The sequence below is a fragment of the Aquarana catesbeiana genome, linkage group LG03 (genome assembly GCF_042186555.1).
Source record: "Aquarana catesbeiana isolate 2022-GZ linkage group LG03, ASM4218655v1, whole genome shotgun sequence".
NCBI classification, from domain to species: domain Eukaryota; kingdom Metazoa; phylum Chordata; class Amphibia; order Anura; family Ranidae; genus Aquarana; species Aquarana catesbeiana.
This window is the reverse complement of record NC_133326.1, coordinates 111094861-111109067: the sequence shown is the minus strand read 5'-3', so window position 1 is coordinate 111109067 and position 14207 is coordinate 111094861. Positions and strand designations below refer to the sequence as shown.

The 14207-nt window shown below is 41.9% G+C and overlaps 1 protein-coding gene across 1 annotated transcript in view; it reads right to left on the bottom strand.

Annotated features, from left to right (window-relative positions):
* Positions 1-3452: 3452 nt before the first annotated feature.
* SNX22 (sorting nexin 22) overlaps positions 3453-14207 on the bottom strand; it is a 32510-nt gene continuing 21755 nt past the window's right edge. The window contains exons 4-7 of the mRNA XM_073618967.1: positions 13561-13655; positions 10787-10819; positions 6754-6821; positions 3453-4310 (exon numbers count right to left, since the gene is read on the bottom strand). Coding sequence (XP_073475068.1) covers positions 4198-4310; positions 6754-6821; positions 10787-10819; positions 13561-13655 — 309 coding nt within the window. The 3' untranslated portion in view covers positions 3453-4197. The remainder of the gene's footprint in view (positions 4311-6753; positions 6822-10786; positions 10820-13560; positions 13656-14207) is intronic.

The following is a 14207-nucleotide window of genomic DNA, read 5'->3' as shown; positions in this document are numbered from 1 at the left end:
TTGTTCTAAGGTAAGCATTTCATAATGTGCTAGTATGTGATGCACACTAGCACATTGTCTTTATCTTGCAGGGTTTAAAAAAAAAAAAGGTTAGTTTTATACCGCTTTAATATAAGTACCCTGGCAATCACCTCATATAACCTGGTCCTTCTTCCCAACCTTGGTCATTTCCATGCTAAAATCATTAGGAACCAGCTGTAAAATTGTGCTTAAAAGAGAAGTATGGGTTAAAAAAAAGTATACCTACCTAGGTGGATGCAACATCGGTACCCAACCAGCTCTAAGACTGAACTGGGCAAATAAAGTTCATTAGTGTTCCATGAGCAGAGAGCTGGTGACTCAGTCAGCGGCTTTCTGCTCTGCCACTCCAGTGCTCACTGGAGCACTGGGCTGTGGAGGGGGTGGGAGCAGCTGGCTTAGGCCCTCAGCGGCTCACTGAGAGGCGGAGCCAGCTGCCGGTCCAGGCTTCTGGGCATGGTTGGGATCTTTTCAGAGCCTCGACTGGCTCTGTGAGGTCAGCGGATGGTGGTCTTTAGCCCGGGGTCAGCTGAAAACAGAACAAACTACACTTCTGTGATCCCCAGAAGTGTAGCCAAAAAAGCTTTGGCAATACTTGTCCTTTAAATGGGTAAATGCCCTATACAAGATGTGTTCTCTCACTAATCTAATCATTCTTTAAATGGATTATCTGCAGAACTTCAAAATATTGGATCATGTCACCTCTCCAGCACCCCCATACCTCTCTAAACAATCACCAACACAGTCATGTGACAGGTCATATCCAAGGCTGCATTAAAGGTGGCTGCCAGCAGAAGGCTCTCTAGTAACAATCCAGTTCAGTATAGTAATGTCACAACATGTCATTGGTGTCTCTACTGCTACTGATTTACTTAGCCACACAGCACATCCCCATTAAAACACTACAGCTGTTGCAACTGAACACAGAGTTCAGTAGTGTGCAGTTACTCGCACACTTGTTTTTTTGGTTCTACAGTTGGAAAGTTGTTTTTTTTTAAGGAATGGAAGCTTATCTCATTGTCATGCATGTGGTACAATCCAAAAAAGAAACCTCAAACTAAACACCACCTGAGGGAAGCTAATCTGTAAAATGTACCATTCAGTATGCAGGTACTGCTGCATCTCACAATTAAAAACAAAAAAGTAGCATGTAAAAAAAAAAAACGAAGGTCCTGGCGTTTCAAAAAGAGTCCTTCCTCAGACTTGTCCTTTGGTTCTTAGGCCCCTTTCACACATGCTGTCCGTTTTTCATCCATCCGTTGACGGATGAAAACCGAACATCAATGCATTGCTATGGAAAAACTGATGTAACTGCAGGGCTTTTTTTCAGCTGGAACTTGGTAGAACTGAGTTACACCACCTCTGGCTCAGGCTCTCTGCTCCATACTCACCACTATCACTTGTAAACACAGAAGTCCGGCTTCTGTGTTTACAAGTGTAAGCTTGTTTCCCAATAGCTCCCATAGATTTGATCTCTTGAGTGACTGCCACTGAGTGCAGGATGGGGACAAGAGAGATGCAGGTGCAAATCCCAACACCCCAACTGAATGATCCCCCTGCAAGTGAGAGAGGCAGAGCCACCTACAGTGTTCAGGGAGGTACTAGAGCCGGCTGGGTGCTTCAGCTTAATACACCAACACAAGTAAGACATGTGGAAGATGGGGGTTGCATGCAGAGGTCATAGTTAAAGAGGGGGGAAAGTGAAGAGGATAGGAGATGCATAGGTAAACAGCTGTGGAAGAAGGCTGAGCTCTGCACTCTGTGCGTAGTGCACCCCTGAGCTTTGCACTCTGTGTAGTGAATCCCTGAACTTTGCACTCTGTATGCAGGGCACCCCTAAACTCTACACTATGTACATAGCCCACCTCCGAACACACCACCTGAACTCTGCACCCCCCCTCAAAACTATGCACTCTGTACATAATGCACTCCAGGTATTTATTGCCCCTGTCCTGACAAAATACACAACTCGGCAGAATATAGAACCACTTCCTGTTTCCTAAAACCCACAGTAATTGCAGATTTTGACGAATTTGCGTTTGGACACAACAGCGGCAACCAAATGCAGTCAGCTAAAGGAACATTTGGATGTTTTCACAGCACAGCGGATAACAGGGATGAAGTTGTCGCCGCCTCAGAGATGGCCATTTTGTTGGTTAGTGTTGGAGCGGAGTAACAATCTCCGTTCATAATACCGTGCACCGGACTTCATTCGGTTGCCGCTCTTGTGTCAAAACACGTATTTCTCATCGTGTGAAATTACTTCATAGAAATCTACAATTAATCATGTTTTTAAATAAACTGGAAGTGACGTGGTTTGATATTCTGCCGAGTTGCCTATTTTGTCAGCACACCCCTTCCACTGTTAGTGAAATCTGACCACACTCACTATTTGATGCGGTTTGGGGGGTTTGTGTGGGGTGGGGGAGGGTTTTTTTGAGAGGTCATGGTTGAGTTCCTGCACCTATTTTCTGAGAAAATAAGCCCTGTGTAAATGGATGATCATCCATTTACACCCGCAGTCGTCATCATCCATTTTTTTTTAAACTGATGAAAGCTCTACTTTTCTTCCGTTTAAAAAAAGATTGGACGAAAAACGGATGTAAACTGACAAATGGTCAGTTTTTCATCCATTTTTGCATTGGTAGTGGATGTAAAAAAAGCTGATGGAAAAACTGATGAGCACTGATGAATACATCATCAGTTTTGACGTGACTGAACTCATGAAATGAACTGCATGTGTGACAGGGGCCTAATGCACATAAAGCTGACCATAGACTATGCAGCTGTGTTGTACAATCTATTTCAGATTCACCATCAACTGTGTAGTGCAAGGGTTTGCCTGGTTTGATACTAATTGAATAGACCAGTGATGGCAAACCTTGGCACCCCAGATGTTTTGGAACTACATTTTCCATGATGCTCAACTACACGATGGGAAATGTAGTTCCAAAACATCTGGGGTGCCAAGGCTGTTAGGACCGACCTTATATTATAAAGTTGTGGTAAATCTAAAGGTTGAGCAATTAAAATATAAGTGGCTGTTCATCTTAAGGCTCTTTTGATATCACCAGCAGTATTTACCACCCTGAATGGGGATTTAGCATTTGATGGGCTCGCAGCTGTGGTCACGTCCATGGTATTCTCTTGGCACTCAGCTAAAATCTTGACTTTGAAATAAAGGTCCATAGTTCTGCAGAACCTTTGAAGAAACCTGTAAGGACAGACACAGTGAAACTGCTATTGCTCCAAATCTCACATATTTGGGTTGTCTCTGACTCCCATGGGATACAAAGTAGACTAACTATTCCACCTGATTCAGATTGTGTTTCTTTTCAGCATTGTCTGGATAATACCACATCAAGTGTGTGCACAGTAAGGTTGCACAATGAGACAATTGTGAAGGAAGACAAGATTATATTTATAAGACCTAATAAGGACAATCTGTATATTTTACTGTTTTATGAAAACAACAAAAGTTGTGCACATTATGGGCCTTGTCATCATTATGATCCTGTCTGTGGTGTCCACCCGCCAACAGGAACACCAAAGAGAGCACTGACTGGCTCCCATTGTGTCGCCTCATTGCTAGCCAAAAACTGCGAAATTACAAAGGAAAACTGATAGAGCAACACTATGCTGGTTCCCCCCAGTGAGGGAGCAATGCCACAGGAGCAGGCCAGTGTCACTCAACTAAAGATCTTGTTGTTGGCAAGTTGCCCCAGTTACAAGATCACCAATATGACATGAGCCTAAGAGGAAACCATGTTCAGTTTTATAAATATTTAGGAACATGCCAGCATCCTGTAGACTTTGGTCCACCTTGAATAAACTGTTCTGGATTGTAACAACTAGGTTATGCAGTGTAGATTATGGAATAATCACACAAGTCTCTTCTCCACAATCTAGAAAGTTGCATTATGTATTATACAGTGTCCTGATTGCTTATCCCAGACAAAGTCCCATGCAGTAGATGTGCCATGATTCAGAAAGTGTTTACCCAAATCACTGGTCCCCATTGGTAACAGCAATCTTTCTCCTGGCAGTCCTGGTAGGGTGTCCATCTCCAGAAGCAGCTTCTCCTTATGACCTCTCACAAATCCACTCAATCTTACGCAGTTTCCCAATATAAAGCACCATATGAAAACGAATGAGTGCTGTAGGACGGTCAGGCTATGATCATTGCACATGTGAATTTGTTGGGAGTGCATGCTTAACTGTAGATAGCTTCTTATGATTCTGCTGGTACAGCCCTCGGAGAACTCCCTGTAAAATGATGTCCTCAAGCATATCTGTCATGGAGGAAAGAGTAACACTTTAATCATAAATTAGTAAATTGTTGAATATTAACAACATGTAGTTAGTTGTATATCAATGTACTAACACTTGGATGGTTACTGCTAGTAGTAATTTATATATTATAACACGTTTATATATAATGAAATGTTTATACTAATAGTGTAGGTGGTTGCTGGACCTATAATCAGCTAATAGTCCGGAAACAGTCATGGGTTCACGCAATACATAATGACATGCTTGTGTTTTAAATACTTCCAAATGGTAGCAATTAGGCTGAGCTTGTTGGATTATAAAGTGCCTCATATATACAGGAACACTGTGGTGGAAGCTTAACATACACAAGGAAAAACAGAAGGGTAGTGTGTGAGCACTGATTGAACATCAAACTAGGATATTAATATTTGCCCTAACGCTTTACTCCCTACATCAAAAAACGTAGGTACGTTTCCTTGGTCTGCGGACCAGCAGGCTTCAGCTACGTTTGAATGTGGCCCCAAATTACTGCTTATCTGGGCAATTAATTGTACCTTGGCTATATCTGTGCACTCTTTTCTATATCATTGTCTGTATTCTGATAATATTCAATAGGAATGTATTGAAAGTAAAAAAAAAAACGTAAGCAGCCATAAAAAAAAACAAATGCACAGTTGTTGCAGTCAAGTGTCGCCTATAATTCTCTTGAACAGCAGAATAAGGTATCTAATTGCTCATTATAGCCAACAACTCTTTTATTTTCACTTTCTCTTCCCCAATTTTTGATGTCTGTGTTTTCAATATAGTGTAACTTGCTACTATTCAGAGTGAAATTTCAGGCAAACTGTTTAATACATCTATAGTATATGTGAACTGTTTTTATTACTGAAGGATTTCTAATTTCTACATGAATCATCTGCCCTTTCTCAAGAAGGCCATGGCCAGGAAATGCTAGAAGGTGTTTTTCAAAGTGATTTCTTATCAAACTAAAGCATGGAGACATTGATGGATGGGTGATTGTTTTGAATATTTAAAATTTACTAAATAGCATTTTTGGTTTCTGGTGCTCAGATGCAGTGTAATTCCGCTTTAGAATCAACCACTTCAGCCCCGGAAGGATTTACCCCTTAATGACCAGGCCATTGTTTGCGATACGGCACTGCGTCGCTTTAAGTGACAATTGCGCGGTCATGCGATGCTGTACCCAAACAAAATTAATGTCCTTTTTTCCCACAAATAGAGCTTTTGTGCTATAAACAAAAAAAGACCGACAATTTTGAAAAAAAAACAATATTTTTTACTTTTTGCTATAATAAATATCCCCCCAAAAAAAATTCTTCATCAGTTTAGGCCAATATGTTTTCTTCTACATATTTTTGGTAAAAAAAAAAAAAAAAAAAATCGCAATACCGCGTACATTGATTGGTTTGCGCAAAAGTTATAGCGTCTACAAAGTAGGGGATAGATTTATGGAATTTTTTTAATTTATGTTTTTTACTAATAATCAGTGATTTTTAGCGGGACAGCGATATTGCGGCGGACAGATCGGACACTTCTGACACTTTTTTGGGACCAGTGACGTGTACAGTGATCAGTGCTAAAAAATGCACTGATTACTGTATAAATTACACTGGCAGGGAAGGGGTTAACACTAGGGGGCGATCAAGGGGTTAAGTGTGTCCTAGGGAGGCATTTCTAACTCTGGGGGGAGTAGACTGACTGGGAATACAGAGAGATCGCTGCTCCTAATCACTAGGAACAAACGATCTCTCTACTCCCCTGACAGAACGGGGATCTGTTTGTTTACATTGACAGATCTCTGTTCTGGCTCTCTGTGGAGCTATCGTGGGTGGCCGGTGGAAATCGAGGCTGCCAGCCATGCGCACCGGCTCTGGCGCCGTGCATGCCCCCACTTTAACTATTACATGAACCGCCATACCGGTACGGCGATTTGCGCAATAGAGCAGACCTGCCGCCGTATATCGGCAGTGTCTGGTCAGCAAGTGGTTAAAGGCAATTTTTTTTTTACATTTTGGATGGAGTAAGGAAAGGTTATAAACTCCTCAGTTTTTTTTATGTCATCTGTGTCCCATTGGGGAGATTTTCCTTCACTTCCTGTCCCACAGCTAAAACAGGAAGTGAGAGTAAATCCGACCAAAGTGGGGTAATCCCAGGGTGTCAATAAGGTCACCAGAACTAGTGTCCCTATTGGAAGATTTGCCTTCTATTACAGTTCTGGTGTCTCATTTACTTTCACTTTCAATTGTAATGGTTAACAGGACAAATAGAGAGGGGGAATCTCCTTAACAGACAGCAATAAGGACTGACAGGTCATCTAATCCCTCACCACTCTATCCAAAAAAAAAAAAAAAAGGTTTTGCTTTTAGTTATACTTTAATAAGAATGACTGTAAATGCTTACCAACCAATTTTAAAACACTTTGATATCGTAGTTGTAACTTACCTGTATCTGGAGGTAAAATGTACAGGTCCTTATAAAATCCTACCACCGCTTTATGTGCCAACTGGGAACTGTTAGGAAAACACAGCATTTCAATGATGCGTTTAACATCAGAGATCGGAGGTGTAAATACAGGTCACGCAACCCCATAACCAACCGCCCCTCTCTGTCATTGATATTAAAACAGAGTTTGTCTAAATCAAGGACAGGTAGCAGGAGAGCTGTCAGCATAGTCAGTACATTGCTAGGGAACAGAGCTGTGGATAAATGTTGTCAGGGATTTAATTTCCAGCTAACCATCCTGTCCAGAGTAGCAGGACATCAGTGTAAGTTCTAAGCCATTCTATTGGCACAGCAAGCAATTGCTAAAAAAAAAAAGGTGACATATAGTTGTAGACCATCACAATATTTTATAATAGGACATATTTGTTAGTACTCCTGCACATCTCTATAACCCAAAGGCCTTATGCACACTGGGTGTAAAAAATGCTGCTTTTAAGGCTACTTTCACACTGAGGCGCTTTGCAGGCAATATAGCGCTAAAAATAGCGCCCGAAAGAGCCACTCAATTCACTCCAATGTGAAAGCCCGAGGGCTTTCACACTGGAGCGGTGCGCTTGCAGGACGGTCAAAAAAGTCCTGCAAGCCGCATCTTTGCAGCGCTATAGGAGCGGTGTATTATCCACTCCTAAAGCGCCCCTTCCCATCAAAAGCAATGGGCAGCGCCGCAACCCTGCCAGCAATGCGTTGCGGGCGGATTTAACCCTTTTTCGGCCGCTAGCGGGGGTTAAAACCGCCCCGCTAGCGGCCGAATAGAGCCTATAAAAGGACGGCAAATCGGCGCTAAAAATAGCGCCGCTTTACCGCTGTTGCCCGCCCTGTCTGAAAGTAGCCTTAGACTGGCTGGTGGGTTTTTTTTCTGCCTCTAAATGCCCCTCTATGTTAGCCTATGTATCCATGCACACGTTTAGAGCCAGGAACGTTTAGAGGCTAAAACACTTGCGTGTTCAGGAGAGGAGAGTTTGAGCAGAAAAATGTTTGATGTACCTAAAATAGTGTAAATGCATCTAAACGTTAGGAGAATTTAGCACTTGAGAGTTCTCTCATTCCAATGGCCAGAATAAAATAATATTCTGGCCAAACACTTGATGCCCCTAAACATGCCCAAATGCGCTTGCAAAACACTTTAAGTGTGTTTTTTTTCCTGCCAAGAGCAAAGTTGTTCAGAGGAACTGAGAAAACACCCCATGTGCATGAGATCGGAAACATTTTTTTTTTTTAGAACTACAAACAGACCTCAGTTTTTCGGAAACACATTGGGATTTATTTACAGCCTAAGGATGACTGTTCAAGAAAGAAAGGGGTAGCCCCTGGAAGTCGCACATCTAAGATGTCCTAGGGAGGTGATTAGAGTGGCAACCTCAGCCTGTACAGACCAAAGTAGTACAGGGACAAATTTGAAGTTGCACAGATAAGAATGTTACTCATTGGAAATCATGGGGTATGACTCGTCATGCGACTTTGCAGTCCCAAATCGCAGGACAAGTCACACAAGCGTCAAAGGGGCCTAAAACAGCATACAATGATTTGCAAATCTCATAAACCCATATTTTATTCAAAAAAGTAAATAGAAAACATCAAAATGTTTAACCACGTCAATACCGGCCACTGTCCCTGCCCAGGACAATTTTCAGCTTTCAGCGCTGTCACATTTTGAATGACAATTGCGCGGTCATACAACACTGTACACAAACTAGATTTTTATCATTTTATTCCCACAAATAGAGCTTTCTTTTGGTGGTATTTGATCACCACTGTTTTTTTTTATTTTTTGCTTAACAAACAAAAAAAAAACTGACATTTTTGAAAAAAAACAGTTTTTCTTTGTTTCGGTTATAAAATTTTGTTCTCCACTTCACTAACTTACAATAATATGTTTGTATAACGAACATACACAAATATGAATTATTTTATCACACAAATGCTTTGTAAAGATACGCAGAAAATCCCTGGTAGCCCTTTAATTCCTATCCTGAATAATACATTGTCTTGAGTAAGGTGAAATTACACATTTTGCCACCAGATGGAGCATCAGTTAAACACACAAAAGACCTACCATGCAATATAGCTAGCCTTAAACTGAACCTGTGCTTTGGCCAGGCAGGGCACCTTTACTTTGGTGGTCATTTGGAAGCATTACCTTTTATATCGGGGGGCTTAATGGAAGAACATCTCAGTACACAGTGGTTAGTGGAGAGAATGTCCCTTACACTGGAGGTCAGTGAAAAAAATGCCCATTATACTGGGGGGTCAGTTTGAAAAATGCCTCCTTACAGACAGCTAAAAAGATCTTTATGCCGCGTACACACGAGCGGACTTTACGGCAGACTTTGCCCGGCGGACGGGATTTCGTCGGACAATTCGATCGTGTGTGGGCTCCAGCGGACTTTGTTTTCTCAAAAGCTGGACGGACTTAGATTTGAAACATGTTTCAAAGCTATCCGACGGACTCCAGTATGGGCGAAAAGTCCGCTCGTCTGTATGCTAGTTCGACGAACAAAAAGCCACGCTAGGGCAGCTATTGGCTACTGGCTATGAACTTCCTTATTTTAGTCCGGTCGTATGTCATCACGTACGAATTCGACGGACTTTGGTTGATTGTGTGTAGGCAAATCCGTTCATTCAGAAAGTCCGTCGTAAAGTACGTCGAAAAGTCCGCCAGGCAAAGTCTGCCGTAAAGTCCGCTCGTGTGTACGCGGCATTGGTCTCATTATTAACTTGCCAGGGAGACAACAAGAGGTGTTCCATGGGTCCTGCCTCTATCATATGACATCAATACCATTAATTATGCAGGCATCATTAAGGCAGAAGATTAATCGTCCCAAATTGCCTGCACATCGAAAATGCATCCCCTTTAATGCTTGCCCCAGGGATGACCCACAACCATTGCTCCAACCTTTATACACCAATGGACGAAATCTTTCATGCCCTGCAAAGCAGCCCTCACACACATTTGGCCCAGATTCCTTAGGCTAAAATTAAAGATCCATCAACAGATTTTCTTTTAGGCTGTATTCACACAGCAATGGAGAACTGCCTCTGCGGTTCACCAATTATATACTTACATTGTATCATGGTCTCTATTATATTAGAATGTAAGCTCTGGTGTACTTTTGCACAGCGGCTAATCTTTGTTTTGTATCATAAACTGCTGTATTGTAAAAAGGACATTTTTATAAATAGCTTGTGAGCAAGGTGCTTTTTTCCTGCAGTATCAGCCTATTTTGTATTGTCACATCTATGTGTTTTTTTTTTTAATAAAGCACTGCATATACCGTGCGATGCTTTACAATATAGCATTATATTAATGCCTGCATAATAATTTGATTCCTTGTTCTTGAACTATTTCAGTTGCTGCAGAAAATTGATTTGTTCAGCCACCTCCTAACCTCCCTCCTAAAAAAGGGAGTGGAGGGTGGAGCTTGGGAGGCGGGGTCATGGTGGGTGGTGCTTAGGACAAAGGACAGGAGAGTACCAGCACCTCTATTTAGATTAAAAAAATCCTGGTTCTACTGATGATTAAGAGGTTTATACAGCCCACAAATAACAGACCTAAAATATATTGAGGAGGCAATATGTGTGTTAATGGTCAGAAAATATGCAAGTATGACCTGGATTGGTTGTTAATTATTCAAAACAAATGTTAGGCTGCCCATACATTATACAGTTTTCTTGTTCAATTTTCCTTTAGATTCACCAAAACCATACAATATGAGGTTAAACCTGAACACTTCCAATTTGTATGCAACAGGCCCTTGCAATACGTAGTTGAAGGTAAATCTAAAGGAAATTGAATAAGAAAATTGTATGATGTACTAGCTGAAGGCCAATCAAAAACAGACATGCCTAGCCTACAAGTGTTATATGTACTTTAACACAGCAAACATTAACAGCTGATGTCATGAGGGAAAAAATCACAACCTGAAAAACTGGTCAGCCATTCAGTGCATGAACTAAGACACAGAATAGTGCGTACCTGTTCTCTTCTGAAGTGAAATCTGTCACTGATCTGGAGAAAAAAAAACACTTCTTTTAATTGGTCATTTTTGCAAAGCACTAAATTTACTAAAAGTAAATTCAAGCTTGTTTCTCTAACCTGAGAGCCCCTGAGAAGTTTTTGTTTATAGAACCTGTGTTCATCATAGGTCACTGATTTTGCCTTTGTTTGAGCAAAATGAATACATATACACTTGTACACAAGATTTGTAATCAGGGCTGATGTTAGGGTACCAAATGAAGAGACAATCTGTGGCACACCTAAGGTCCCTTTCACACGATCGGCCCACAAAGATCCGCCTGTCCGCTTTTCTGGCAGATCTGAGCAGGCCACCCATTGACTTGTATGGGCAGGCGGATGTCAGTGGAGATGTGTCCGCTGACACCCGCCTGCCATTCAATCTGACAAGATCCGTTCAAAACAGACAGATGGCGATACGTTCGCCATCCTTCCAGCAGATCGGATGAAAACAGACAGGCTGTCAGTTTTCATCCGATCTCACCATAGAGGACAACGGAGCTCTGACAGGTCCTTCCCTGCACAGTGAGCAGAGACGGACCTGTCATCCACCGGCTCAGCAGGGATCAACGGAGCAATCTCCGGAGGATCTGCCCCGTGTGAAAGGGGCCTTACCATATGAAATGTGAACACCATTTCATCGCATACCAGTTCTGGGAGTCTTTACAATGGATTGCACTGCTAACTGTTTACTAAAAAAAACTGTAAACTGGACTTTGAACATTTTGTATCTTCAGGATGCAGGATTTTAGGTAAAAAGGAGAAAATACCAAAATGGAACAAACCTGCTGAGCTTAGACCTTAGAAGAGGCTGTATTACAAGTAAATATGTCTGTGCAGCTTCTCATTTATTCAGGTCATGATAGTAGTAGTTAGTCACATTCACCTGGACCATGGCTTTTTCTCATATTCCCACACCGGTTTCAGGGTATACACCCCAAAATGATAGCCATTTTGTCTGTGAAAGCTCTCATTTATCGAGATCATGGTATATCTAGTAGTCACATTCAGCTGAACTAGCTACTAATGAAGAAGTGACTTGGATAAGCTACGAAGAATGTCCAGTTGAAAGTGGTTGTTAGACCACTTGTACATACAGGTAAGCCTAGAACAGTGGTTCTCAACTCCAGTCCTCGGGACCCACCAACAGGCCAGATTTTAAGTATTACCTTGTGGAGTTGCAGACTAGAAAACTGCAATCACTGAGCAGCAAGTGATATCACCTGTGATGTATTTCAGCTATCTTGCAAACCTGGCCTGTTGGTGGGTCCTGAGGACTGGAGTTGAGAACCACTGGCCTAGAACAAGGTTTACCTGTAGGTACTGTAAATATCTCCTAAACCTGCACAGTTTAGATGATATTTACCATATACGCTTGCGTCAACATCATCGGCACATGCGCACTGAAGAAACGGCTCGCTCGTGACGTTTCTTCAGCAGCCGTGCCTGGTGGCTCCTGCGCGGGAGTGACGTCATCGCGGCTCCGGCCAATCACAGCACCGGAGCCCGCGAACTCAGAAATAACTCCGGGAGACATGTTGCCGGTGTGCGGGGCCGCTGCAACAGCTTTGATCTAAGGTAAGTATTTCATAATGAGCTAGTATGCGATGCATACTAGCTCATTATGCCTTTGTCTTGCAGGGTTTGTTTTTTTTTTGTTTTGTTTTTTTTTTTTTTTTAGGGTTTACAACTACTTTAAATGTAAGTAACTACCACTAGATATAAAAGTTATTATATTTGCCACTGTCATATCATAGTGCCAGTGTTGTGTTCTCAAAGTCCATGTGTCTATAAATAAAATATTGCATAAACATATAAATATATAATTCAATGCTACATGCAATGCCACTATACTGTATTTAAAGAGTATGTTGTACCTACAGAATATTTACTCATTCAAAAGCACTGTGTTTGGGGACTTTTTTTTACATTTCTTGAGGGGCCAGTACTCTTAAAGTGTACCCATGGCAATGGTAAACTAGTTAGTAGTCAAGATGGCAGGTGTTTTGGATTTCTTGGCATAGTCTCAGATCCCAGGGTTCTCTATACAGAGAACTCCAACTACAGCCCACATGGCCACCAGGTAGACTCTTTTAATGGCCTAAAGCTGGCCATAGACCATGTGAATCTGATTTTTCCCGGCTGGGACAGCTCCCACGTACCCCCCCAGGGAGAACACAATAGCTCCATGGGAGGAATTTCCACCATCAACACTGACTGTGTTGATGGGAGAGACGTACAATTTTTATTTTTTGCCAACCTTTCAGACCTTACGGACCACTAAACTCACAATTGTGAATCCCGCCAACCACTAACATGAATTTTACATGCCTTATACACACAATGCTCTGACTCTCTCCCCCCCCCCCCCCCACAGGCTGTTATCAGCGCTGCCGTTGGCAGTCCCCCTCCTTTACTTCCCAATCTCTGAACTACTCCCGGTGCCTCACAGGAGCCAGAACTACAGAGGAGGCATAGGGTATCAATGTGCGCTGATAGTAAGGACGCCACAATGTTGATTTGCGGCAGAACCCCTGGGGGCCACCAAAATTTTCTCATGGACCATCAGTGGACCACAAACCACTGGTTGGCGACCACTGATCTAAAGCATGTGGTTGCAAATTTCTTAGAGCAGCCGCACCAAGCCTACACCAATGGTCCCTAATTTAAGATTGCTTCTAAAGAGTGCCTGTGCTGGGAATTAACATGCTTATCTCTTCATAAAATGTACTCACTGAAAGCTGCAGTTCTTTTTGCTTTGTGGGAAATGTTTCAACTTCAGGAAATCTAACAACTCTTTTGGAACCTCTTTGTTGAACCAGATCACCCCCTGAAAGAAAAACGATAAACCTGTGTAGAATCTGACACAATTAAATTTAGCGTAACCATTAAGTTAACGTCACAAAGATGTCATGCTATACTTCTCTATCCCACACCTCTATGAAGAATCCACACCCCAAAACTGCTTATTTCCTCACAATAGAATTTTCTGTATTCAATTTAAAGAAAGAAAAACTTCCCCAGGTTTCATCTTCCCCTGTATCTAACTAGTGCAGACAAGCTAGTACTGTTTGATAGGATAGTGTAGAAAACATATAATATGTGTTAGTAGATAACATGCTCTCGTCCCACCCAAACAGCTATTCTGTCATGTACATTAACAGCTTCCTTTCTCTACAAACCCTGATCATGAATTCTGCATAACATTCCATCTTTCCACCCGATAGTATTAACTCTTTATACACACACAGCTGTACCACAGGATGCCATAACATGAGTTTCTTTTTCTAAGAACATCATTATCTGAAGGCTAACGTGTTTCCAACCATTTATCAGAAATTATGTAAACATTTATTTTCTGTTCTTCTTCAGTGACACCAAA